We start from the raw sequence: 25,787 nt of genomic DNA, 5'->3' as shown, positions 1-25,787 counted from the left end.
AAGAGCATTTTAGATGCTAAAAATATGTCTAATTTGACTATAACAATAAAATAATTAAAAAGATCTAAGTTTTGTAACTTACAAATAAAAGATTTATTTTGCTTTATTAACATGTCCCACTACTGTATTTGCCATAATGTTACTGTGAATAGATTTTATAATTCCTTTCATGTGAGCTAGAGGACACCATAATTCTGAATTCACAGCTCCACAATATCTTGGATTATCATAGCTAATCATATTCTTTATATTCTCCCCTTCATCCTATCTTTAGATATATTCTTATAATAGCTTGGGTAAGAACCCAGGAATTTCTAATTAGGGGGCATTCTGGTGTATTTTAAACCTCCATAAATACACAATTGCTACATTCTGAAATGGAAACAAAACAGAACAAAAACCAAAACAAAAGGCTAAGGGAAGGGCAAGAAAGTAGTAAAGGTACAATCTGGCAGAAGCTACAAAGTAGGGTTAGTTAAAAATTTTAGATGGACCTTAAAGCACAAATACATAGTTTCTTGAAACTTCATTTCATATTGGTATAATCTGATAGTTTCCTTTTTATATGGATGGGCAAACCTTTTTTCTATCCATACCCAATTTTTCCTTTCTTTGGTCCCAAAAGTTTGAAAACAATATCTCTTTATTATACATGGAACAGTTTTTCCCTTTAAGCTTTTTCCAAATCACCATTTGCCATAAAATCACTCCCTTAAGAGTTGAGAGATATTAGAGGCCCCCAAATATCTCTAGTCCAACTTTTTACCCAATATAAAAAGTGTAGTATAAATCTATTAAAAACATAAAAATACATTTTTAACAGATCTGATATAATCTCTGCTTTTACATTTTCTGTATAAGGTGCTTGCTGTCTCACAGGACAATCTTCTTATCATGGTTAGTAACTACATTTCTATATTACACAAAATCTTTCTTCTTAACTCTGTTAGTAATTATATTCCTATATTGTATAAGCTCTTCCTTTCTGGTTTCCATACATTATTTCTGCTTTTGTACTCTGTAGCTATATGGAGCCAGACTATGTCCTTTTCCATGATAACTTTCAAAATATATGGACGTGTTTATTGCTTGTCCCATAATTCTTCTCTAATTAGACAAAATATTCTCTATTCAAATGTTCTTTAAATGTATTCACGGATCCTTCCAGCGTTCTTCCCTTTCTTTCTCTTTACTTTTTACAGTATTCTTTTTTTTAATTTTAATTTTTTACAGTATTAACTATGGAACTTGGGGCAGACTATAATGTCCAATATATAGAGTAAAATTATCTTCTTTTCTGGACACTATGCTTCTATTATTTGATTTCTTTCTAATATATATCTATGTTAGGTTTGTTTTTCCAAAGTCAAAGTAAGCATGGTTTTCACAGACTTGGTCCAGTCAATTAACACATAAGCATAAACTGAATTATGGGATAAACCATGCCTAATATGACAGTAGAGATGATATGGAGAGAAGACTATAATATTGTATCTAGAGATTTCAATGGCTTAATTTATTAGGTAGAAAAAATACTTACATACAAATAAACTGAATGTATGGAATAACTTTTCCCCCTTTCAATAATGGATCTGGGATTGAAATTTTCAAACACAGACTTTGGTATAGCTTAGAGAAGTTGAAAAGAGAAGCATATTTAGTCTTTCAGGCTCAAAGGCCAATCTTTCTACACACAGATCACACAATTTAGGGGCAGACTCAAATAATCAAGCTCGGGGTCTGATTTAGAAAAGTGCATTCTCATCTTATTTATCTTGAGAAACAAAATAATACTATGTCTGCTTCTGAGATTTTCTCATCTTTTAATTTTCAGTATTTAACTCCTTCAGTCTAACTGGATTTGAAAACCATTCCTTGTCTTCAAGCTGACTGCATATATTGTTGTTTACATTCATAACAATTCAACTCTCAGCATGAATATACAAAAGAGGACAGTTTTTTAAGGTTAGAATCATTTTTTTTTAAATATAGTAAAACTTTATTTTCTTGGAATATGCTGCATGAAAACCAAAGCACTACTTAAAAGGGTTAAAGGCTTTAAAAAAAGTCAATTTAGTTCATAAAGCATTTTATACTATGAATAACAGCAAGAAATAATTTCTGGGGGTATGAAAAATGGTGGAATGAGACAGATATCATTACCCTATGTACATGTATGATTACATGAATGGTATGAATCTACATGGTGCACCATCATAGAAACGAAAATGATGTACCCCATTTGTGTACAATGAATCAAAATGCACTCTGTAAAAAATTTTAAAAAAGAATTTCTGATTAAAGAAATGATGACAAAAGGAAATTGTTAAAATAACTGAAAAATTACCTCTTTTTGGTACAATGTTCTTCAATATTGCTGTCCCATCTCTGAGACATCACCAAACTGAGCTCCATTTCCTCTTTTTCAATGTGTGGTTCATTTTCTTCATCATCACTATTTTGGGGAATTTTAGTGTCTCCAAAGGAGTGACATGGTGATAGCACCCTATTTCTTTCCCCCCGATATCCATCACTTTCCAAACCAGCAAGAAGATGTACCAAAGCCTCATCAGGACTACTGTCTACTGTAGAAGAAATGAAACAACCCATCAATAAATAACTTCAAATTTCTAAATTATCCAATAATTGAGATCAATTATAAAACAACAATAGCATCATAAATGCTGGCACATGCTAAAAGAATGTAGTTGGAATTAAAGCTCAGATATTTATGTAGCTCTCCTATCAAAGGTGATCCTTAGGTCATTTGTATAAAAATAACTTAGGGATCTTATTAGAGAGAAGGTTCTCAGACCCCATCCCTCAATTACTGACAATTTTGGGGATAGTGAACAGGAATTTACATTTTAACAAGCTGCCAGGCTCTTACTTAAGCCTAAAGAGTACTAAACAAAACACCATCATAAGTGCTCAAAGTAAAACACAGAGTAAAAATATGAATTAATGCTAAAAACTTCCTTAAAATTATGTATTTAAACACTTTTATCCCTCACTTAACCTTTATTTAGCTTGCAAAATAATCAAAGGAAATCTGTAGTTGAAAAATACCAAAGAGCTTTAAAAATAATTAATGCTATTTTTTATAAAACTACATAATACACATTAGGATTGCTAAAATAAAAAAAGATACATAACAGCAAATATTGGCAAGGCTGTGAAGAAACTAGAACCCTTATATGCTGCTGGTCAGACTGTAAAATGATAAAGCCATTGGCAGTTCCTCAAAATGTTAAACAAAAAGTTACCATATGTGATACTGTAAAACACATATGTGGTCTTTGTCCCCATTTCCACTTCCAAAATCCTTGTAATCTTCAAAGTGATAAATGTCTTTATTATGCTCTGGTAAGTTAACAAATAGCTGGCAGTACCAAGGTAGCTTTGGGATGGAGGCTCATCACCAGAAAGACAAAGGCAGGATTAGAGTGGAGATTTTGAGTCCCATCCTTCAACCTCCATGGGAGTGGAGAGGAGGTAAAGATTGTGCTTAACAACAGAAGCCAATAATTCAATCAATTATGCAAAGCAAGTCCATGAAAATCCAAAAAGATTGAGTTCTCAGTGCTTCTGGATAGCCAAACATGCAGAAGTTTCTGGAGAGTGGCACATACAAGAGGATGGGAGCTCCGCGCCCTTTCCTTCCTTCATACCTCACCTCACCCATCTCTTCATCTTGTATTCATCAGTATCTTTTGTAAAATCCTTTATAATAACCCAGAAACCAACGTGTTTCCCTGAGTTCTATGAGCTGTTCTAGCATAATCAAACCCACAAAGGGGCTTTAGGAATCCCAATTTAAAGTCAGTCAGTCAGTCAGTCAGAAGCACAGGTAAAACAATCTGAGGCTTGTGATCAGCAATCTTAAAGTGGTAGGAGTCTTGGGGATTGAGCCCTCAACCTGAGAGATCTGATGCTGTCACCAGACAGTTAGTGTCAGAATTGAATTGAATTAGAAGACATTCTGATGGTGTCTATGGCAGAACTGATACACATTTGTGTGTGGGGAAAACATTCTACATACTTGGTCACAGAAGTCTTCCATGTTCACTGTTATTATGTAAAAGTACAGGAGAATATGAGTCTATTTTTTCCCTCTATATTTAATATTATATAACCCATAAATTCAACTCCTACATATGTACTCGATAGAACTGAAAATGTGTCCACACAAAAATCTGTATATGAATAGTATCAGAACATTCATAATATCCAAAAAAGTGTAAACAACCCAAACATCCATCAACTGATGAATGGACAAACACAATGTAGTATTATCTATATGATGGAATATTATTCAGCAAGAAAAAGGAATGAAGTACTCACATGCTAAAAGATGGATGAACTTTGAAAATATTATATTAAAGGAAGCAGCAAGATACAAAACTATAATTCCATTTGTTTGAAATACCCCAATTAGATAAATCTAACACAAGAGATTATAGATTAATACTTGCCAGGGGCTGAGAGGAGGAACACAGTGTGAATGCTAATGGGTACAGGGTTTTTCTGAGGGTGATGAAAATGTTCTGGAATTGTGGAATGGTCACACAACTCCATGAATGTATGAAAAACCACAACATTGTACACTCGAGAGGATGAATCACATCTCAATAAAGTTACTGAAAAAAAAAAAGACAATAAAGCAGATGTTTGTTCTATTATATCACCCTTTTCTCTGTAAAAAGAGGCAATATAATATTCATTTACTAAAATATCATATTTTGAATTTCCTTTGTTTATATTTACAATATTGGTTCAATCATGCTACCAAATAGCATATTATCTGCATACAAAAGTCATTTTGGCAATGATCCAAAGAATTATAATTAGATTTATTTTTTTCTACCTCACAGCCTCAGGTCTTTGGTAACACTGAGATTGCATTTTTATAACATTAGGCAAGGTAGAATCATATCCACTAATGATACAATATCTTTGACTAATGTAGTGAAATATGGATATGCCTCTCCTTTGTTAACTTTAACTTTATCTATGTTCCTCTCTTAACTGTTTTTTAAAATAAACTAGAATATAATTTAAAATACCTTGGTATATATATATTAATTTGTTCAGTCAGAGAATTATAAAACTTAATTGTAAACCTCAAGTTAAATTTCTTATGTGGTTATAGGATGATTTCCTCATATATGTGATCACTCATTTAAAAAAGAAAACAGTTCCCTGTTTAAAATGTTTTGAATTGTGAGTATGTACAAAAATTTTATTATCCATAATCATTTGATTTATGTTTCATTCAGATGAAAATGTAAATAGCAAAGAGGGCATTTAATGGAGCTGGATTCACATCTGATGTTACAAAATTTAAAAATGGAAAGTGAAAAGGGAAAGAAGCATAAAATTAACTACAACAAACAAAAGACAAAGTATAATGTCTCATTTTATGCAATAAAATGCTAAGTAAATTTCCTCAAAAGATTTCAGTAAGTTAGACTAAATTATCAATAAGAAATTGTGTGAATGGTTTATGATGCTAATTAAAATGCATTTAGTATGATGAAAAGACACTCAGAAATAAGTGCCCTATGCTATGCTAGCCCTAAAATTAATACCTTGAAAGAAATTTCAAGTCAGATTTCTGATACTAAAAAAGAACATTACAGTGTTTTATTAATGTACTTCCTGGAGAATATTAATTAAAAATAAGTGCCTTTTCCTCTTGAAGTAATATGGTTTCCTCCAATCAAAGAACAATTTTTTGGTTGCTTTTTGTTACCAGGGATTGAACCCACGGGTGCTTAACCACTAAGGAACCTTGCGAGCCTTTTTTTAATTTTTATTTTGAAACAGGGTCTTGCTAAATTTCTTAGGGCCTTGCTAAGTGGCTGAGGCTGGATTTGAACATGCAATCCTCCTGCCTCAGCCTCCTAAGCCTGTGGGATTACAGGTATATATCACCATGCCCAGCTAAAAATAGGGTATTGGTTTTGGTTGGTTTTTAAAAAATATTTCCTTTCACAATAGTATTAAAAAATCTACTTAGAAAACAAACAAACAAAAAAAAAACAAAGCTACCTGATTTAATACAAAATTTCATTTTTATACATAGAAGTACAAAAGTACTGAATATAAAACATTAACCTCTTCAAATCAAAGAAAAAAATCCCACCCTCCAAACTCACTTTCACTGATTTAAAACAATGAATATTTATGATAGCACTATTACTTACTGAAAACTGGTGACTCACTCAGTCTTTGCGTCAACGGCTGAAAAGTCTGACTATTTTCCATGAGGTTCAAAATTGCTTCTTCATTAATAAGTGCTTCTTCAACTTTATTTCTAGTGTGACCTTAAGATGACAGAATACAAAAACATTAACACAATGGCCTAACTCCAAAAACCATTTAAAATTTGTGTAATTAGGAAATATTACAATGTATACTTAATTAAAAATTTTAGGCATTAATGATACATGCTGAATATAATAAAACTTCATAAAAATCCATGGGAGTAAATAACCAATCACATGGATTAATACAAAAACAAAGCAGAATAACCCCTGAATATATGGATCACTAAATATTTATAATCTCTTCATCTTTTCTGATTCTATTTAATGTGTGCATATTATTCTTATAAAAATCACTATAGGGACAACTGGGAGCGCCATAAAGGAGGCCGCTCGGCACAGCGCTGGGACTCGAGGCAACCACTGGGGCTCCGGCGGCTGCCCAGGGGAGGAGTAGCGAGGAGAGCTGTGTGGACTCAGGACATCGGGGCCTGCCCTGAGGAGGAGGAGGAGGAACGTGGCCGCTTGGATTCGGAGTGACTGCACCAGAGCTACAGGCGGTTGCCAGAGAAGAAGCTGCGCAGCGAGCTGTTTGGTTTGGACTCAGAACGACGCTTCTGAACACCGGGGCCTGCCCTGAGGACGAGGAGGAGGAGGAGCGGGTCCGCTTGGATTCGGGGTGACTACACCAGAGCTACAGGCGGTTGCCAGAGGAGGGGCTGCGTGTCGAGCTATTTGGACTCAGATCACTTCTGAACACCGGGGCCTGCCCGGAGGAGTAGGAGGAGGAGGAGGAGGAGCGCGGCGGGTCGTTTGGACTCGCAGTGACTGCATTAGCGCTCCAGACGGCTGCTCAGAGAAGGCGAGTGGTGAGTTGTTTGGACTTAAAGTGACAGCTCCTGAACACAGGGGGGCTGCCTGGAGGAGAAGCGTGGTGGGTCGCTTGGTCTTGAGTGGCCGCACCAGAGCTCCGGGCGGTTGCCCAGAGGACCCGTGCCGCGGGTCACGTGGATTCAGAGCCACTCAGAGCGACCGCTCCTGAACACTCGGGGGGTTATCTGGAGAAGGAGGAGGAACGGGGAGGATCACTTCGACTAGGAGTGATTGATTGCCCAGGGCTACGGGTGGTTGGTGGGTGGAGGAGGCGCGCAGTGAGTTTCTTGGACTCCTAGTGACCGCACCGGAAAACTGGGAGGCTGTCTGGAGGAAGAGGCATGTGGCGGGTCTCTGGGTCTCAGAGCGATTGTACGGGGCCCCAGGTGGCTGCTCAGAGGAGGGGCCGCATAGCCAGGTGATTAGGTGCAGAGCAGGGTCCCAGGATCTAGGAGGCTTCTGGGTGGAAGAGCCGCACAGAGACAGGCTTAGGGCGGAGCGAAGGTTCCAGGCCTGCGGGCAGATTCTCTGAGGAGGGGCAGCCTAAGGAGATTCATCTGCGAAGGGTGAGGCTCCCAGGCCCAGGAGGTAGGGCCGGGCCCCTGGGAACTTTGCAGAGGAAGGCAGCCCAGCCCAGGCGGTAGCTGTAAATTGAGGGGAACCTCTAGGAGGGAACTGACCAGCAAGACCTCCCCACCGGGTGAGTCTTCCCTGCCGGGTGAGGTTTCCCCACAAGGACGGTAAAACCAGAGACTCAGGCCCAAACAGGCCTTGCCTCAGCCCGCAGCCTAGGTCCCCTTTGGATGACCATTGGTCAACAAGTGGAGGCACCTCTGCCCACTAGCAGGGATTATACCCCACCTGAAGGCTACCACTCCTAGAGAGGCAGCTTCCTTGTGGAGCACCGCATTATCAACTTCCTCCAAGACTTCAGGCTACTGAAGGCTAAGGGGGGATATATATAGAAATCTTCAGGGACATTGTAAGTCAATAAAGGAAATCTGCAATATCTCAGCGGTCCACTGATACCTGAACAACATGAGAAAACAAGGAAAGAAAATGCTGCAAACAAATCTAGATGTTACATCAATAAAACCCAATGACAGCATGGCAGAAGAAATGACAGAAAAGGAGTTCAGAATGTACATAATTAAAATGATCAGAGAAGCAAACCATGAGATGAAAGAGCAAATGCAAGCATTGAATGATCGCACCAATCGACAGTTAAAAGAGCAAATACAGGAAGCAAAAGATCATTTCAATAAAGAGTTAGAGATATTGAAAAAAAACCAAACAGAAATCCTTGACATGAAGGAAACAATAAACCAAATTAAGAACTCCACAGAAAGCATATCCAATAGGATAGAACACCTGGAAGACAGAACCTCAGACACTGAAGACAAAATATTTAACCTTGCAAACAAAGTTGAACAAACAGAGAAGATGGTAAGAAATCATGAACAGAATCTACAAGAACTATGGGATATCATGAAAAGGCCAAATTTAAGAATTATTGGGATTGAGGAAGGCCTAGAGAAACAAGCCAAAGGAATGAACAATTTATTCAATGAAATAATATCAGAAAATTTCCCAAATCTGAAGAATGAAATGGAAAATCAAGTTCAAGAGGCTTATAGGACTCCAAATATACAAAATTACAACAGACCCACACCAAGGCACATTATAATGAAAATACCTAACATACAAAATAAAGACAGAATTTTAAAGGCTGTGAGAGAAAAGAACCAAATTACATTCAGGGGGAAACCAATACGGATATCAGCAGATTTTTCAATCCAGACCCTAAAAGCTAGAAGGGCCTGGAACAACATTTTTCAAGCCCTGAAAGAAAATGGATGCCAACCAAGACTCTTATACCCAGCAAAACTTACCTTCAAATTTGACGATGAAATAAAATCCTTCCATGATAAACAAAAGCTAAAAGAATTTACAAAAAGAAAGCCAGCATTACAGAACATTCTCAGCAAAATATTCCATGAGGAAGAGATGAAAAACAAAGAAGCAAATCAGCAAAGGGAGGAATTATCCTAAAGGAATTGTCAAATAAAGGAGGAAACAAGTTGTGTCAAACAAATAAATAAATAAAATTTAAAAAATGAACCAAATGACCAGGAAACCAAATCATATCTCTATAATAACCCTGAATGTTAATGGCCTGAATTCATCAATCAAAAGATATAGACTGGCAGATTGGATTAAAAAGAAAGATCCAACAATATGTTGCCTGCAAGAGACTCACCTCATAGAAAAAGATACCCATAGACTAAAGGTGAAAGGATGGGGAAAAACATACCATGCGCATGGACTCAGCAAAAAAGCTGGAGTATCCATCCTCATTTCCGATAATGTAGACTTCAAGCCAAAGTTAGTCAGAAGGGATAAAGAAGGTCATTTCATACTGCTTAAGGGAAGCATAAATCAGCAAGATATAACAATCATAAACATCTATGCCCCAAACAGTGGCTCATCCATGTATGTCAAACAAATCCTTCTCAATTTCAAAATAGAGAAACCAAATAGACCATAACACAATAATACTAGGTGATTTTAACACGCCTCTCTCACCACTCGACAGATCTTCCAGACAAAAATTGAACAAAGAAACCATAGATCTCAATAACACAATCAATAATTTAGACTTAACGGACATTTATAGAATATACCATCCAACCAAGAGCGAATACACTTTCTTCTCAGCAGCACATGGATCCTTCTCTAAAATAGACCATATATTATGCCAAAAGCTAATGTTAGCAAATACAAGAAGATAGAGACACTACCATGTATTCTATCAGATCATAATGGATTGAAGTTAGAAATAAATGAAAGAGTAAAACACAGAAACTATTCCAACATCTGGAGATTAAACAATATGCTATTATATGATGAATGGATAACAGAAGATATTAGGAAGGAAATTAAAAAATTCTTAGAGGTAAATGAGAACAAAGAAACATCATATCAAAATCTCTGGGACACTATGAAAGCAGTACTTAGAGGGAAATTTATTTCATGGAGCGCATTTAATAAAAGAAGTAAAACTCAACAAATAAACGACCTAACACTACAGCTCAAAGCCCTAGAAAAAGAAGAACAGACCAGCACCAAAAGTAGTAGAAGACAGGAAATAGTTAAACTCAGAGCTGAAATCAATGAAATTGAAACAAAAGAAACAATACAAAAAATTTACAAAATAAATAGTTGGTTCTTTGAAAAAATAAACAAAATTGATAAACCTTTAGCCACACTAACAAAGAGAAGACGAGAGAAAACCCAAATCACTAAAATTCGGAATGAACAAGGAAATATCACAACAGACAGGATGGAAATACAAAACATAATTAGAAGCTATTTTGAAAATCTATACTCCAAAAAAATAGAAAATTTCGAAGACATCAACAGGTTTCTAGAGACATATGAATTGCCTAAACTGAACGAGGAGGACATACACAATTTAAATAGACCAATTTCAAGTACTGAAATAGAAGAAGTCATCAAAAGCCTACCAACAAAGAAAAGTCCGGGACCAGATGGATTCTCAGCCGAGTTCTACAAAACCTTTAAAGAAGAGCTCATTCCAATACTTCTCAAAGTATTCCATGAAATAGAAGAGGAGGGAACCCTCCCAAACTCATTCTATGAAGCCAATATCACACTGATACCTAAACCAGACAGAGACTCATCAAGGAAAGAAAATTTCAGACCAATATCCTTAATGAACATCGACGCAAAAATTCTCAACAAAATTTTAGCAAATCGCATACAAAAACATATTAAAAATATAGTGCACCATGATCAAGTGGGCTTCATCCCAGGGATGCAAGGTTGGTTCAACATCAGGAAATCAATAAACGTAATTCACCATATTAATAAACTTAAAGTCAAGAATCACATGATTATTTCAATAGATGCAGAAAAAGCATTTGATAAAATACAGCACCCCTTCATGCTCAAAACACTAGAAAAAATAGGGATAGTGGGAACATTCCTTAACATTGTAAAGGCCATTTATGCGAAGTCCATGGCTAATATCATTCTAAATGGTGAAAAACTGAAAGCATTCCCCCTAAAAACTGGAACAAGGCAGGGATGCCCTCTTTCACCACTTCCATTCAACATCGTTCTTGAGACTCTGGCCAGAGCAATTAGACAAACCAAAGAAATTAAAGGGATACGAATTGGAAAAGAAGAACTCAAACTATCCCTGTTCGCTGATGACATGATTATATATTTAGAGGAACCTGGAAATTCCACCAGAAAACTCTTCGAACTCATAAGTGAATTCAGTAAAGTAGCAGGTTACAAGATCAATGCCCATAAATCCAACGCATTTTTATACATAAGTGATGACTCTTCACAAAGAGAAATTAGGAAAACTACCCCATTCACAATAGCCTCGAAAAAAATAAAATACTTGGGAATCAATCTCACAAAAGAGGTGAAAGACCTCTACAATGAGAACTATACAACACTAAAGAAAGAAATTAAAGAACACCTTAGAAGATGGAAAGATCTTCCATGTTCTTGGATAGGAAGAATTAATATTGTCAAAATGGCCATACTACCTAAAGTGCTATACAAATTCAATGCAATTCCAATTAAAATCCCAATTGTGTACCTTACAGAAATAGAGCAAGCAATTATGAAATTCATCTGGAAGAATAAGAAACCCAGAATAGCTAAAGCAATCCTTAGCAGGAAGAGTGAAACAGGGGGTATTGCAATACCAGATCTTCAACTCTACTACAAAGCAATAGTAACAAAAACGGCATGGTATTGGTACCAAAATAGAAAGGTAGATCAATGGTACAGAATAGAGGACACGGACACAAACCCAAATAAATACAATTTTCTCATACTAGACAAAGGTGCCAAAAATATGCAATGGAGAAAAGATAGCCTCTTCAACAAATGGTGCTGGGACAATTGGAAATCCATATGCAACAGAATGAAACTAAACCCATATCTCTCACCCTGCACGAAACTAAACTCAAAATGGATTAAGGACCTCGGAATCAGACCAGAGACCCTGCAGATTATAGAAGAAAAAGTAGGTCCAAATCTTCACCTTGTTGGTCTAGGATCAGACTTCCTTAACAGGACTCCCATAGCACAAGAAATAAAAGCTAGAATCAACCACTGGGATAGATTCAAACTAAAAAGCTTTCTCTCAGCAAAGGCAACTATCAGCAATGAGAAGAAAGAGCCTACAGAGTGGGAGAATATCTTTGCCAATCATACTTCAGATAGAGCACTAATCTCCAGAATCTATAAAGAACTCAAAAAATTCTACTCCAAGAATTCAAATAATCCAGTCGACAAATGGGCTAAGGAAATGAATAGACACTTCACAGAAGAAGATCTACAAGCAATCAACAAACATATGGAAAAATGTTCAACATCTCTAGTAATAAGAGAAATGCAAATCAAAACCACCCTAAGATTCCATCTCACCCCAATTAGAATGGCGATTATCAAGAATACGAGCAACAACAGGTGTTGGCGAGGATGTGGGGAGAAAGGTACACTCATACATTGCTGGTGGGGCTGCAAATTAGTGCAGCCACTCTGGAAAGCAGTGTGGAGATTCCTTAGAAAACTTGGAATGGAACCACCATTTGACCCAGCTATCCCACTCCTTGGCCTATACCCAAAGGACTTAAAATCAGCATACTACAGAGATACAGCCACATCAATGTTCATAGCTGCTCAATTCACAATAGCCAGACTGTGGAACCAACCTAGATGCCCTTCAATTGATGAGTGGATAAAGAAACTGTGGTATATATATACAATGGAATATTACTCAGCCATAAAGAATGATACAATTATGGCATTTGCAGGCAAATGGATGAAATTGGAGAATATCATGCTAAGTGAGATAAGCCAATCTCAAAAAGCCAAAGGACGAATGATATCGCTAATAAGTGGAGGATGACACATAATGGGGGGGGAGGGAAGTGTTACTGTTAGGGTTAGAGTTAGGGTTAGGGAGGGGGGCACGTATGGAGGAAGGAAGGACTGTATAGAAGGTAAAGAGGGGTGGGAGGGGTGGGGGGAAGGGAAAAAATAACAGAATGAATCAACATTACTCTATGTAAATTTATGATTACACAAATGGTATGCCTTTGCGCCATGTAGAAACAGAGAAACAACATGTATCCCATTTGTTTACAATAAAAAAAAAATCACTATATATTAAAATATACAAAGGAGGGTAGGGAAAAAGTTGTATTTGAATAATAAAATTTTATTCTCTATAGCTGAAAAACAAATACTAAACTCATTTTATATTAATTTCATATTTTTAAGAAAATTTTAAATCATACATAGTTCTTCAATATTTATAGAGGTTCTAATGCACAGAGGACTCAAAAGTTTTAAGAACAAAGGTAAAAAGGAATCCTGTATTATAATCCAGTTGAAGAGAAAGAATAAAAAGCACATACTAGGGGAAAAAAAGACTACACACCAAAAAAAAAAAAAAATTAAGGAAGAAAAAAAAAAAGCAGGCAGTTGTATGACAGCTAATTGAAAAATAGTTCTGTTTCCCTGCTTCAGGTGTTTTAATCAGACTTAAAACAAAGTGCTTTTGAGATTTCAAAAGCACTCAGTTTAAAATCTTCAATATTTCATATACCTGGGATTACAGGTATATGTCAATATTTAAAATATTGAGATTTTAAAATATTGAAATATTTTAAAAATATTTTTGAGGTAAATATTTAGCCTTAGAACATAGGTGGGATAATAATGAATGCTTAATAAAAAACAAATAAATAAAAAGGGAAAAATAGTTTCATTAAAAAAAAAAAAACTTGAGAGGACCGATTAAAAAAAAAAAGAGAGAGCGCCAGGCAAAGTGGCATGTGTCTGTAATCCCTTGGAAGGACTTGAGTGGCTGAGGCAGGAGGATCACAAGTTCTAGGCCAGCCCCTCAGCAACTTAGCAAGACCCTGTTTCAAAATAAAAATAAAAAAGGGACTGAGGATATACCTCAGTAATAAAGTGCTGCTGGGTTCAATCGCCAGTACCCTCTTCTCCCCAAACAAAACCCAACCCCAAAAGCAACAACGAAAGTTGGTTCTTTATAATTTATAGTAATACAGACCGCAAAGACTGATCAAAGAAAATTATAGAATGCAATGTAAATTATATTAGTAATAGAAAGGGAGAGTGCTGAGCAGTGTAACTCCGTATCATGTACAACTACAAGAATAGGAAGTTATACTCCATGCATGTACGATATGTCAAAATGCATTCTACTGTTATATACCACTAAAAAGAACAAATTTTAAAAAAAGAAAGAAAAAAGGGAGAGTGCTAAATAAAATGTTAACACCACAAACAAGTTTATACCAAAAACATTTTAAAAAGCAGAAAAAATGGATAACTTCTTTGAAAAAATGACAAAAACTGATTTGAGCAGAAATAGAAAGTTTGAGTAGACCTATAACAATAATGAAAACTAAGTAAGTAGTTTAAATGTACCCTCCTTACCTTTTACCACACTGTTACCACAAAAGGTTTATTTCAGGAGTGTGAGGGTAGTTTATTATTAGAAAATTATAAATTATTTTAATGTAACTGACCATAGTAATAGAATAAAAGAGAAAAACTGATTATTTTAAAAAAGTCAGTTGGTAGAGTGCTTGCCTGGGTTCAATCCCCAGCACCACAAAATTAATAAATAAACATATCAATCAATCAATTAATTTAATTTAATAAAATTTTAAAAATCAGAGAAGAAAATTTGGTAAAACTTAATATCAACTTATGACTTAAAATATAACAAAGTTCTAAGCAAACAAAACTTTTTAAAAGTATTAACCTGATCAAGGCACATCTACCAAAACCCTGTATTAAATTTCATAGTTAATGAAATATGAAAGCATTCAGTTTAAAATCAGGAAAAAGAGTATTAACATTTCCACTCAACATCATCCTATAGTTTTTAAGGAAGTACATTAAGACATGAAGGAATGAAGTCTGAGCAAGGGAAGGGGAGTAATTAGTTACTAGCAGATGATAACTCTATGCACTTAAAATTTTTTAAAAAATGGAAACTATTAGCACTAATACAAATTGCTTGACAAAAGATTAACACACAAAGGTTGCTGGCATTCCCAAATACCAACAATTAGACAAAACAATTTTTTTTTTTTTTTGGGTGCTGGGGATCGAACCCAGGGCCTTGTGCTTACAAGGCAAGCACTCTACCAACTGAGCTATCTCCCCAGCCCCCTAGACAAAACAATTTTTGAAAGATAAAATTTACAACTACACAACTGAAAGGTAAAGGTACCCAGAGTATATGTAAAAAAGACATATAACAATTTTATGTTGAATTATAAAACTATTGAAAGACATGAATGAATACAGAATAAAATGAAAAATAATATCATTTGTAGATATAAAAAAATTAAAAGAATTTTAAACCAATTGATAAATTCAATAAAATCCCAAGGTAAATCTTCACAGAAACAATGTGATTCTAAAACTAACAAAGTGGGACTTCTTTAAAGGATCAAGGGACAAGATAATTCTGAAGCTAGATAAGGAAGATCTGCCCTGACAAGAGTTTATTTAAAAAAAAAAAAAAAAAAAACTAATTAAAAGAGTATATTAACAACAGAGAAGAATAACAGAGGTGGGGGAATTTAGAGGAACACATAAACTGTTAAATAAATATGTTGGCACAACTACCTGCTTACACTCACACACAAACAACATACAATTAGATTCCTATTACTTAAGTAGGTATTATTTCAAATGAATTAAAGAAGGACTAAGTAGAAAAAAACAAATCATAAAGACACCGAAGCCTTAGGATGAATACCTAAAACTTTTGTTACATCAGTGTAGGGAAGGACTCATAAACCAGATACAAAAATCAAACTATAAAGGAAGATATTATTAAATTTAATATTAAAACTGAAGACACACAAAACACCAAAAATATTTTTTTTAGAAAAGACAAAGAGAAAAGAAGCTAAATTTTTGTAGGAAAAGCCTTGCTAGGGAGAAAATACCTCTGTAATAAACAACTGATAAGAAACCCAAATGACCTTGATAATTAGAAAATGAAGATTAAAGATAGCATTTCAAAGAACTAGAATAGCACATTTCTTTCTTATATATTAGTATATTTATTATTTGACACTATCAAATGTTGTTGAGGGCTCCCCTTATCTTGAAAAATTACATATGAAACAAAATGAGTAAACTTTAATTATTCTTTTATTTATCAATCACATATGAAGGAAATGCAATTCAGAACCACTGTTAGAACAAATGCTATATAGGTACAGTGCAAACATCCTAGCAACCAGAAATTACATTTCCATGTGTTCTGTAACTTTTTTTAAAAATTTTTTTAGTTGTTGATGGACCTTTATTTTATTCATTTATTTATATGTGGTGCTGAGAATCGAACCCAGTGCCTCTTACATGGGCAAGTGCTATACTACTGAGAAACAACCCCAGCCCCTGTAGAGTAACTCTTACACATAGCCATAGGGAGACAGATACAGCACTGCCAAACTGCAAACAAGTTAATTGTAGAGAATCTGACAAACTTAAGTTTTAAAACAGAACACTAATAAACAGCTAAAATGAATGAACAAGGATCAAATTTCAAAGTATAATGTTGACATAAAAGGATGCCCCACATCATTAGTAATGTGGGAAATGAATATTAAAATCACAATGAAATACCACTTCATTCATTCTATGACAGCTACATTAAAAAAGACAGATAACAGCAAATGTTTGTTAGGATATAGAACCACATAAAATTATCCCCAAATATTGCTGGTGGGAATGTAAAGCAGTGCAGCCACTTTGGAAAATAGCGTGGTAGTTTACTTAAAAGCTAAACACAAATCTACTATATGATCTACCAATTCTACTCACTAATATCAACTCAAGAGAAATGAAAACATATATTCACACAAAGACTTGTACTCAAATATTCACAGAACATGAATCTTTTTTCTCTCTGCAAAAGTAATCTTTTTAGTGAAGTTTATTCTCAAATGGATTTCATTTGCTACTATTTGCATTATTTTACAACTCTTCTCATGATATTCTACATTTTATGTTTTACTGCTTAAAGCAGTATTTTCATCAGTCAAAAGTGAAAACAATTCAAATATTCATCAACTGATACATGGAAACAAAATACGGTTTATTCACATAATGGAATACTATTTGACAATAAAAAGGAATAAATAGGGTTGGGGAGATAGCTCAGTTGGTAGAGTGCTTGCCTTGCAAGCACAAGGCCCTGGGTTTGATCCCCAGCACTGCCAAAAAAAAAAAAAAAGGAATAAATACAAGTAGATACTATAACATGGATAAATCATAAAATTACTACATTAAAGGCAGGCACAAAAAAAAAACTACATACTATCTGATTTCATTTAGATGACATATCTTAAAAAGGCAAATGTAGAGACTTGAGAAAATGGATTAGTGGTCAGGGGTGGGAAGGTCCTACCTGCAAATGAACACAAGAGATCCTTTGAGTTGATGGAAATGTCCTAAAAGTGGATTGTGGAGATGGCTGTACTATTCTGTAAATTTAGTATATTTCAATTAAGTTGCTTAAAAAGTAGATAATATTGAATGTAAAAAGCAAGGTGCTTAATCTATGTCATGCAGGACACCATTTATATAAAATTAAAAATCTAAAACAACAGTTTATATTGTTGACATAGATATAATACAAAAATCATATATGGCAACAGTTTGCACCAACTTCAGGACAGTGCTTACCTATGGAGATATTAAAAGGGTATATCAATGGGAGAGGATTTTTACTATATCCATGTTTATTTCATGGGGAGGAAAAAGAACCCTAGCAAACCAAATCAAATATTAATATCTCATTGTTAAATACACAGGTGTCTTTTGGACTATTTTCTGTATGCTGGAAAAGATAATCTCACCTTTGCTCAGCTCTGTGTCTTTGTGGACTTCTATCATATTGGCTGGTGTACACTGAAGCATTTCAGGAGACAGAACCTCAGAATGCAATGTTAACTCAGCAGAGAACTCCTGGGATAAATCACTGTAGTCCACAGATCTTGATAATGTTCTGCTTAATTAAAACATATCCTTTATAACAAACTAGACAACAAAGCAATAATTAAAATCAGTTCTGAGATCTATAATAAATAACCACTTACACAGAGAAATCATTCTGTTTGAGAATTTCTTGAAGTCTCTTCTGAAATTTTTTTTCACTTTCTGTTGGTGGCACAAACCTGTGATCTTTGAATTTTAAAAGAGGATTAAAAAATGTACATAGAAAAAAAATTTACATAGAAAATGAATAAAATATTTTTCCTTTCTTTTTTTTAAAATATATTTTTAGTTGTAGATGGACACAATACCTTTATTTTATTAATTTATTTTTATGTGGTGCTGAGGATCGAACCCAGGGCCTCACATGTGCTAGAAGTTACAACTCCAGCCTTCCTTCTACAGCAGCTTTAATTTTAGTTTTTGGTTTTTTTTTGTTTGTTTTTTTTTGGTGCCAAGGATTGAACTCAGGGACACATGACCACTGAGCCACATTCCCAGGCCTGTTTTGTATTTTATTTAGAGACAGGATCTCACTTAGTTGCTTAGAGTCTCACTAAGTTACTGAGGCTGGCTTTGAACTTGTAATCCTCCTGTCTCAGCCTCCTGAGCCACTAGGATTGCAGCGTGCACCACTGCGCCCAGCAAGCTTTAAATTTTTTTGACAGCGATTTCCTATCTTTCACTTGACAATCAAACACCACCTACATGTACTCCTATTACAGAATCAAACAAAAGAGAAATGCTTGTTACTGAAGTTATAAATTAATTTAATAATCATAACAAATCTAAGAGAAAAACACTGCTCTCTTATCTATAAATGTATCATAGATCCAGAAACCAGAAATTTTCCCTTTGTAAATATAATGTTTCTATTTTAAAGGGCATACAAATTTTATCACATTTTTAGTGCCGTAAACATTATAAAAATTTAAAATTTTATTTGGATTTCAATGTAGGCTTACCACTATATCTTAAATAGATTTGCCTTTTGAAACTTTTTGCTTTTTGAAACTTTTGACCTTCATTGAAAAAATCTTGCTGTATCCATGGTATTTGTTTGAGCCTTCTCAAATTCTTTTTAAATGTTGCAATATTTAACAGTAAATGAGTATTTTCCTCAGAACTGTATGTGATGATCAAAATGAGAGTTGATATGACATTCCCAGAAAATAATTTGGGGGCAGCATTTCATGGTTGTGTTATCAAAGCTTCGTAAACTTAACAGCATTTCTAAGTTGATATTCATAGTTTTATATAGCTTATTTGGAAATACAAAAAATAGCACACACTAGAGGAGGGAAAAGGAACAGAAAGTGGGGCAAGATGATCAAGTACAGAGAGAACCAAAAATAGTAGAGATGTCAAATTCTCATGGAGAAATTGCCTCTGTAGATACAGCTGTAAAGAAAGAACTACTGGTTATATGGCAATGATATTAGGAAAAATACAGAGAAATTTTAAAGATAATTTGGAAAGTAAAATCAGGTGTTAAGGGAAAAACTCAATGGCTAAATTTTCCCATTAAAATTATTTAGTTTAAAATATCATTGGCATACTATTAGGAATATACCTTGTGATTCAGGTTGGCTAATTTGAGAACTTTCATTTCTGTTTCTTCGTCGTAGTTTTTCATCTTCCCATATGGCCTGTAAACCAGGGTTTCCACCAATTTGAGCTGTAATCACAATAATACTTCAATATTACAAGGGTCAATGTGAATATTTCTTGCTTAAAAAAATCTATTTCCATAATAAACATTGCCTTTTAAGAAAACCGATTACCTAATTTGTGTAATAAAATGGATAAACTATTCCAACCTGTATTTTTTTGTTTGTTCTTTTTAGATATACATTATCAATAGAGTGTATTTTGACATATTATATGTATATGGAATATAACTCTTTCTAAATTAGGATCCCTTTCTAGGGATTGAACATGATGTGGAGTTTCACTGGTTGTGTATTCATATATGAACATAGGGAAGTTATGTCTGATTCATTCTACTGTCTTTCCTATTACCACCTCTCTTCCCTTCCCTTCATTCCCTTTTGCCAACCTGTATTTATTATGTTACTTCTTTGTTAGTTTTCCTTCTATGGGTTCCCCCAAACCCAGCAAGGAAATAAAATTCAAACATCTGATCATATCTTATAGATCTTAATGTTTCCTCTCTGGTATATAATCTGAAGATAAAACAATTAAAAGGTAGAGTATATTAAATTATTTTATATTGGCTCATTTTATATAATGTCAAACTTATTTTAGTTTCATACTCATATGAATGAAAATATGAATGAAAAATAATGATTATTCTCCTCAGAAATACATAAGAAATTTTAAAAATATTTGCATTCTTCTTCCATAAAATCTAGTAATTTTCTACTACTCTACTTTGGTCATTAAGTTTTACAAATAAAAATATATATTAAAAGTATTTGGATATGTACCCTCAATGTCCAGCCGATTTAAAATGTCAGCAGCTACAGCATCCACTTCTAATTCACATGTACTCTGTGGTTCAACGCCTTCCAGTATTAAAGAGCTGTAACAAAAAGATATCATAAAAACAATAATACAAAAAACTAAGTATGTTAGAGCAAACTTTGTAAGGTTTTTCTTACTCATACAAGATTTCATATAGTAACCAACAAACCTAAATGATAGTAAATTAATTCACCATTATTTATTACATAATTAATATTTATATATAAATACAAAAGAAAAATAGGATAAAAAATACATTGAGAACATCTGCAGCAAATTCTACATATTTTGGTTAATTATATTTTACATGTAAGGGCTATTCAAAGTTTTAACATGGAGGTTATGGTCCAGAGAAGAATGGGTTAGGAGAAAAGAGAACAACAGTTTATGCATCAAAGACCACACACATATAAAATCAGTTACCTAGAGGCATTTTATTAAGCAATAATAAGTGTTTTTCAAAAACCGAGGAGAGAACATGAAACAAGAGAAGAAGGAAGTTAGCATACTAAAAGTAGGCAAATGATAACTTCTTGCTCCTCCTGCCCTTAACTACTGCTGAGCTGGAGAAGGCTTTAAAATTCTGCATAACCACAGAATTGATAAACCATATGAATGCTCCATGGTGGGATCATAACTAGCAAAAGTGATGACAATAGGTCATTAATTTATTTATGAGAACAGAGGGTTATTGCCCACTAATCTCCTTTGACTCAAAAGCAATGTTTTTTTCATTAGAGCCATTGAAGAGAAGACACCACGTAACTGCCCATACTTACAGAAGAAACAGACAATATGTAGCATAAATTCCAGTTTACTCATTCTAAAATTGAGATCTTCTACCAAACCAGATCCAAAAATGAAAAGGGGAGATCCATGACTTTACTTGAAAGTGGGGGATAGTATATATCATTAACATTTGATTTGAAATGTTTTTAATATTTTAAGAGAAACACATTATCAGGATCTCATTGTTCATTTTCTTTCCCTAAGGAAATTCTGATGGGACATTAGGAACTAATTTATTAGGGCTTGGGATATAACTCACTTGCCTGGCATGTGTAAGGCCCTGGGTTCAATCCCCAGCACAAAAAAAAAAAGGGGGGGCGGGGAGAAGTGAATTTTGTTATATCACAGAACTTTTATACTTCAAATATATATGTGCATATGGAAATATATATTCATATACATGTATACATTTATACAACATTCCTACATATACATGTATCTTTTTACCATTGATAGAGAAATGGTATATTAGCCAAACTATCACAATATGTTCCTTTAGTGTTTAGTAAAAAATAATTCCCAAAGTAGACTGTACTTTTCATTCATACAATTTAATAATATCAGTTTTGCCATGAATTGAAGTGTCAGGTAAAAGAGTTTATATGGCGAACAATGTGCTTTTTTTTTTTTAAACAATTTGGCTTTTTATACTAAAAAAAGCTTTGCATGCTGAGTTACACTGTAAATGTCAAGAAAGAATTTTCCAGGAGTAGCATTTTTGTGACAAAGGAGGGAAACAATAACATTAAAAATTGTAATCTCTGTTCTAGAGATCCAGGTCCATGGTAGAGCTCTTGCCTGGCATGCATGAGGGCCTTGGCTCGATCCCTAGTACTCCCAAGTAAATTTCTCAAAGAAATGTACAACCATTTCTTACCCCTATTCAAAACTACTTCAGACATTCAAGACAGAAGTGTTACCAAAGAGAAAATTGTTTTCCGAATTAAAAATCTGTTTCTAGCAGGTAGACAAAGTGTGATCAAAAAAATTTTAGTATATATATGTAGACCACTCATTTTAGTCACTGAAGGTAGACAAGTAATACAGTGCTAGACAATTAGACAATTGTACCTCTCTGAATATTTCTGTTCACAACTTAACACAAGAGATCTACTACTTAGAATCATTAAGGACAGAGCCCAGACACATGTTAATTTAAAAAATCTTTCCAGATCATTCTGAAGGGTAGCCAGTAGTATTGAGATACTTGCAGTTAGATTTTTGACTTTTGTAGATTTAACACTTAGGCAAATGGCCCTGAAGGTCCATGACAACAGATATTTTACACTGAACTTTTCAAAAGTAAGGTTAATAAAACTGTTGACTTAGCACCCCATCTCATTACAAATTTGTGGCTATTTGTTATGGCCTTTGGTTTTAAAAATTTTTTTTTAGTTGTATATGGACACAGTACCTTTTTATTTTTAATTTATTTATTTTTATGTGGTGCTGAGGATTGAACCCAGTGAATCACACATGCCAGGCAAGCACTCTACTGTTGAGCTACAATCCCAGCTGTGTATGGCCTTTGTAAGAAGGTCTGTGAAGGGAAATAAAACACTTATCCTGGGGGTAAAAAAAAGGTACCGAAAAGAAAGTGCCAATACTGGGGTTAGAAATGACACTAAAACACTAGAAAAATATTAATTTATGATAAAACTTTTCACACCTTTATTTGTATTTGATGCAATTATAGATTTTTCATTTATATCAGCATGACAAAATTAAAGAATATAGAACAATCTGGGCGCAAAAATTTGTATACAACTATCCTATACTTACTGTAAGTTCTAATTCTGAATAACTTATCTAATTTCACTAGTTTGCTTATTCATATCTTTCCTTTTTTTTTTTTTTTTTTTCTGTTTTTTTCTTGGTGGTGGGGTCTCATACATGCTAGGCAAGGCAAGGGCTCTACCACTGAGCTACATCCCCAGTCCCTATATAACTCTTAAAATAATAAAATAGTTTACTTTTTAAAACATTCTAAAACAGAGTTTCCCCAAATTTACAGTCTCGGGTCCTAACCAGAAAAGGGCTTCAAACTACAAATAAACTTCAATTTTAATTAATCATGAAAAGAAAAGAAAGTAAAGAAAAGCCACTAGATATAGAACTTAGAGAACTAGGGAATCTAGTGTATACAATCATCTCAAAAAGATTATAAAAACAATTCCACTACATTGGTGAGGAAACTAAGAAGTTATCAGTGTGTTTATCAAAAAGTCCTGATCCTTATAAGCAGAAGTGAGTCATTGACTGTCCATATTAATTCAGTCTTTAAAGACTCATTCTGATACAATATTCATCATAAAAAAATATATTTCTAGCATTATTTAATGAGATTTTTAACTTCAGGTATTAAGAATTCCCAAGTAATTCTATGATATGGAAATTCTGTCAAATATATATTAAAAATTTGAAACTACATAAATTAAGTTCTACAGAAATACTTTTGATAGTTTATATTCAACTAAGCAATTCACATTTTCTTTTTAGAAATAAAAAATAAAGTCATTTAAACAGGCAATTTCTCTCTTGCATTCTTCATAAAAAATATCTGCTTAAAAAGCATCGTGTAACATGTGAAGTGAAAAGGGGAAAACCATAACTATCCTGCCACCACTCAACTGACCAACAGAAGGATCAAGAAAGTTTAGCCAGTGCCATGTGGTATAAAACAGAAACTCTTAGTTCTATGTAGATAAAGCTACTGATTTATAATTTAGGTAATGATTACAGACTAAAGCTATTACTGATTAATTTAGACAGGTGCCAATTACATGTTTGCCTTATAGTAGAAGCTGCTGTCCCCAGAGCCTGTTACTTCAGGCAGAACTTCCCTGCCAGTTGAGCTGCTGGGAGGGGAATGAAAACACCCCTCGGAAGAACACCACAGTGACACCTCCAAAACTGATGCTATTTATCTCTTATTTTCTGACTTCCCTTTCCCCCAATTTCCTTAAGAAGTCAAATGAAAGGAAAGGTAATAGAAAGATAGCTAGCCTTTTCTTTGCTAATAAGTTGTAGAAGAAACCATATTATGCTAGGGAAATCTAAACATTTGGAATATTATCTCAAAAAAAATCAATAAGATGGTCGAAAAAAACCCACAAATTATATTATTCATAAACACAGTATGTCAATGCACTTATTTTCATAAACACTTAATATTTAGAAATTTGTGGAGTTTTTATTAAAATATTTGCTATTCCACTCTTTTTAATTATTTTTTTTAGTTGTAGATGGACACAACACCTTTATTTATTTATTTTTATGTAGTCCTGAGGACTGAAGCCAGTGCCTAATGCATGCTAGGTGAGCACTCTACCACTGAGCCACAACCCCAGCCCACTATTTAAGTTGCTATTTTACTATAAACATGATTCTTTTTAAACTTTATAAGTCAAGATCTCAGTTTAGAATGCATAATGAAAATGGATGCTAGAAAGAATATAACAATCTATCCCAGATTTATTAATTAGATAATAAGTAGGAACATATTCATGATCTGATTTTTAGATCTACAATTCCATGTAACACATTGAGATTTGCTTGACTGATAAACTCATCAATTAAAAAGGCCTAAAATATGTAACACCAATTTATCATCACATCTGGGACACACGTAAAACATTCATTTCCTTTACAACATTAACTAACCTTGGTATTTCACTTTCTTCCCACCAAAATAAAGTACCAGGAAGGGTATTTCCTGATAACCGATCCTTGCATGATCCACTTGCATGTAATGTATCACCTAAGTGTAGAAAGGTAAATTTAAATCAGTTCTTTTTAATGACCTTATGACTTTTGCTGGTAAATGGATCAATCTGGAGATTATCATGGTAAGTAAAATAAACCCATCCCAAAAAACCAAATGCCAAATGTTCTCTCTGATATGCAGATGCTAACACAAAATAAGGGGGGAGGGAAGAATAGAAGTTCAGTGGATTAGACAAAGGGGAATGAAGGGAAGGGAGAAGGGATAAGAACAGAAAAGACAGTAGAATGAGTCAGACATAACTTTCCTATGTTCACATATGAATATGCCACCAGTGAAACTCCATATCATGTACAACCACAAGAATGGGATCCTAATTAGAATAAGTTATACTCCATGTATGTATAATACGTCAAAATAAAATACACTGTTGTGTATACCTAAAAAGAACAAATTAAAATAAATAAATCAGTTCTTTGTATTTGCATATAATTACCCGTTACGTAAAATGATAGTATTTTTGATTAATTCCTAAA

The 25,787-nt window shown here is 34.1% G+C and overlaps 1 protein-coding gene and 1 long non-coding RNA gene across 2 annotated transcripts in view; one reads left to right on the top strand and one right to left on the bottom strand.

The window, feature by feature from the left end:
- Positions 1–17,837, top strand: part of LOC306666879 — an 89,547-nt gene extending 71,710 nt beyond the window's left edge. The window contains exon 2 of the long non-coding RNA XR_013765425.1: positions 15,308–17,837. This is a non-coding gene — a long non-coding RNA (uncharacterized lncRNA). The remainder of the gene's footprint in view (positions 1–15,307) is intronic.
- REV3L (REV3 like, DNA directed polymerase zeta catalytic subunit) overlaps positions 1–25,787 on the bottom strand; it is a gene marked incomplete at its 5' end in the record, with an annotated part of 184,534 nt that overhangs the window by 82,290 nt on the left and 76,457 nt on the right. Inside the window, 7 exon segments of the mRNA XM_079149104.1 lie at positions 2,348–2,585; positions 6,210–6,329; positions 18,116–18,264; positions 18,356–18,440; positions 19,825–19,929; positions 20,702–20,796; positions 25,191–25,287. Coding sequence (XP_079005230.1) covers positions 2,348–2,585; positions 6,210–6,329; positions 18,116–18,264; positions 18,356–18,440; positions 19,825–19,929; positions 20,702–20,796; positions 25,191–25,287 — 889 coding nt within the window.

This window comes from Sciurus vulgaris (genome assembly GCF_902686455.1).
Source record: "Sciurus vulgaris genome assembly, chromosome: 7".
In the NCBI taxonomy this organism is placed as follows: Eukaryota; Metazoa; Chordata; class Mammalia; order Rodentia; family Sciuridae; genus Sciurus; species Sciurus vulgaris.
This window is presented reverse-complemented; position numbering and strand designations above follow the sequence as displayed.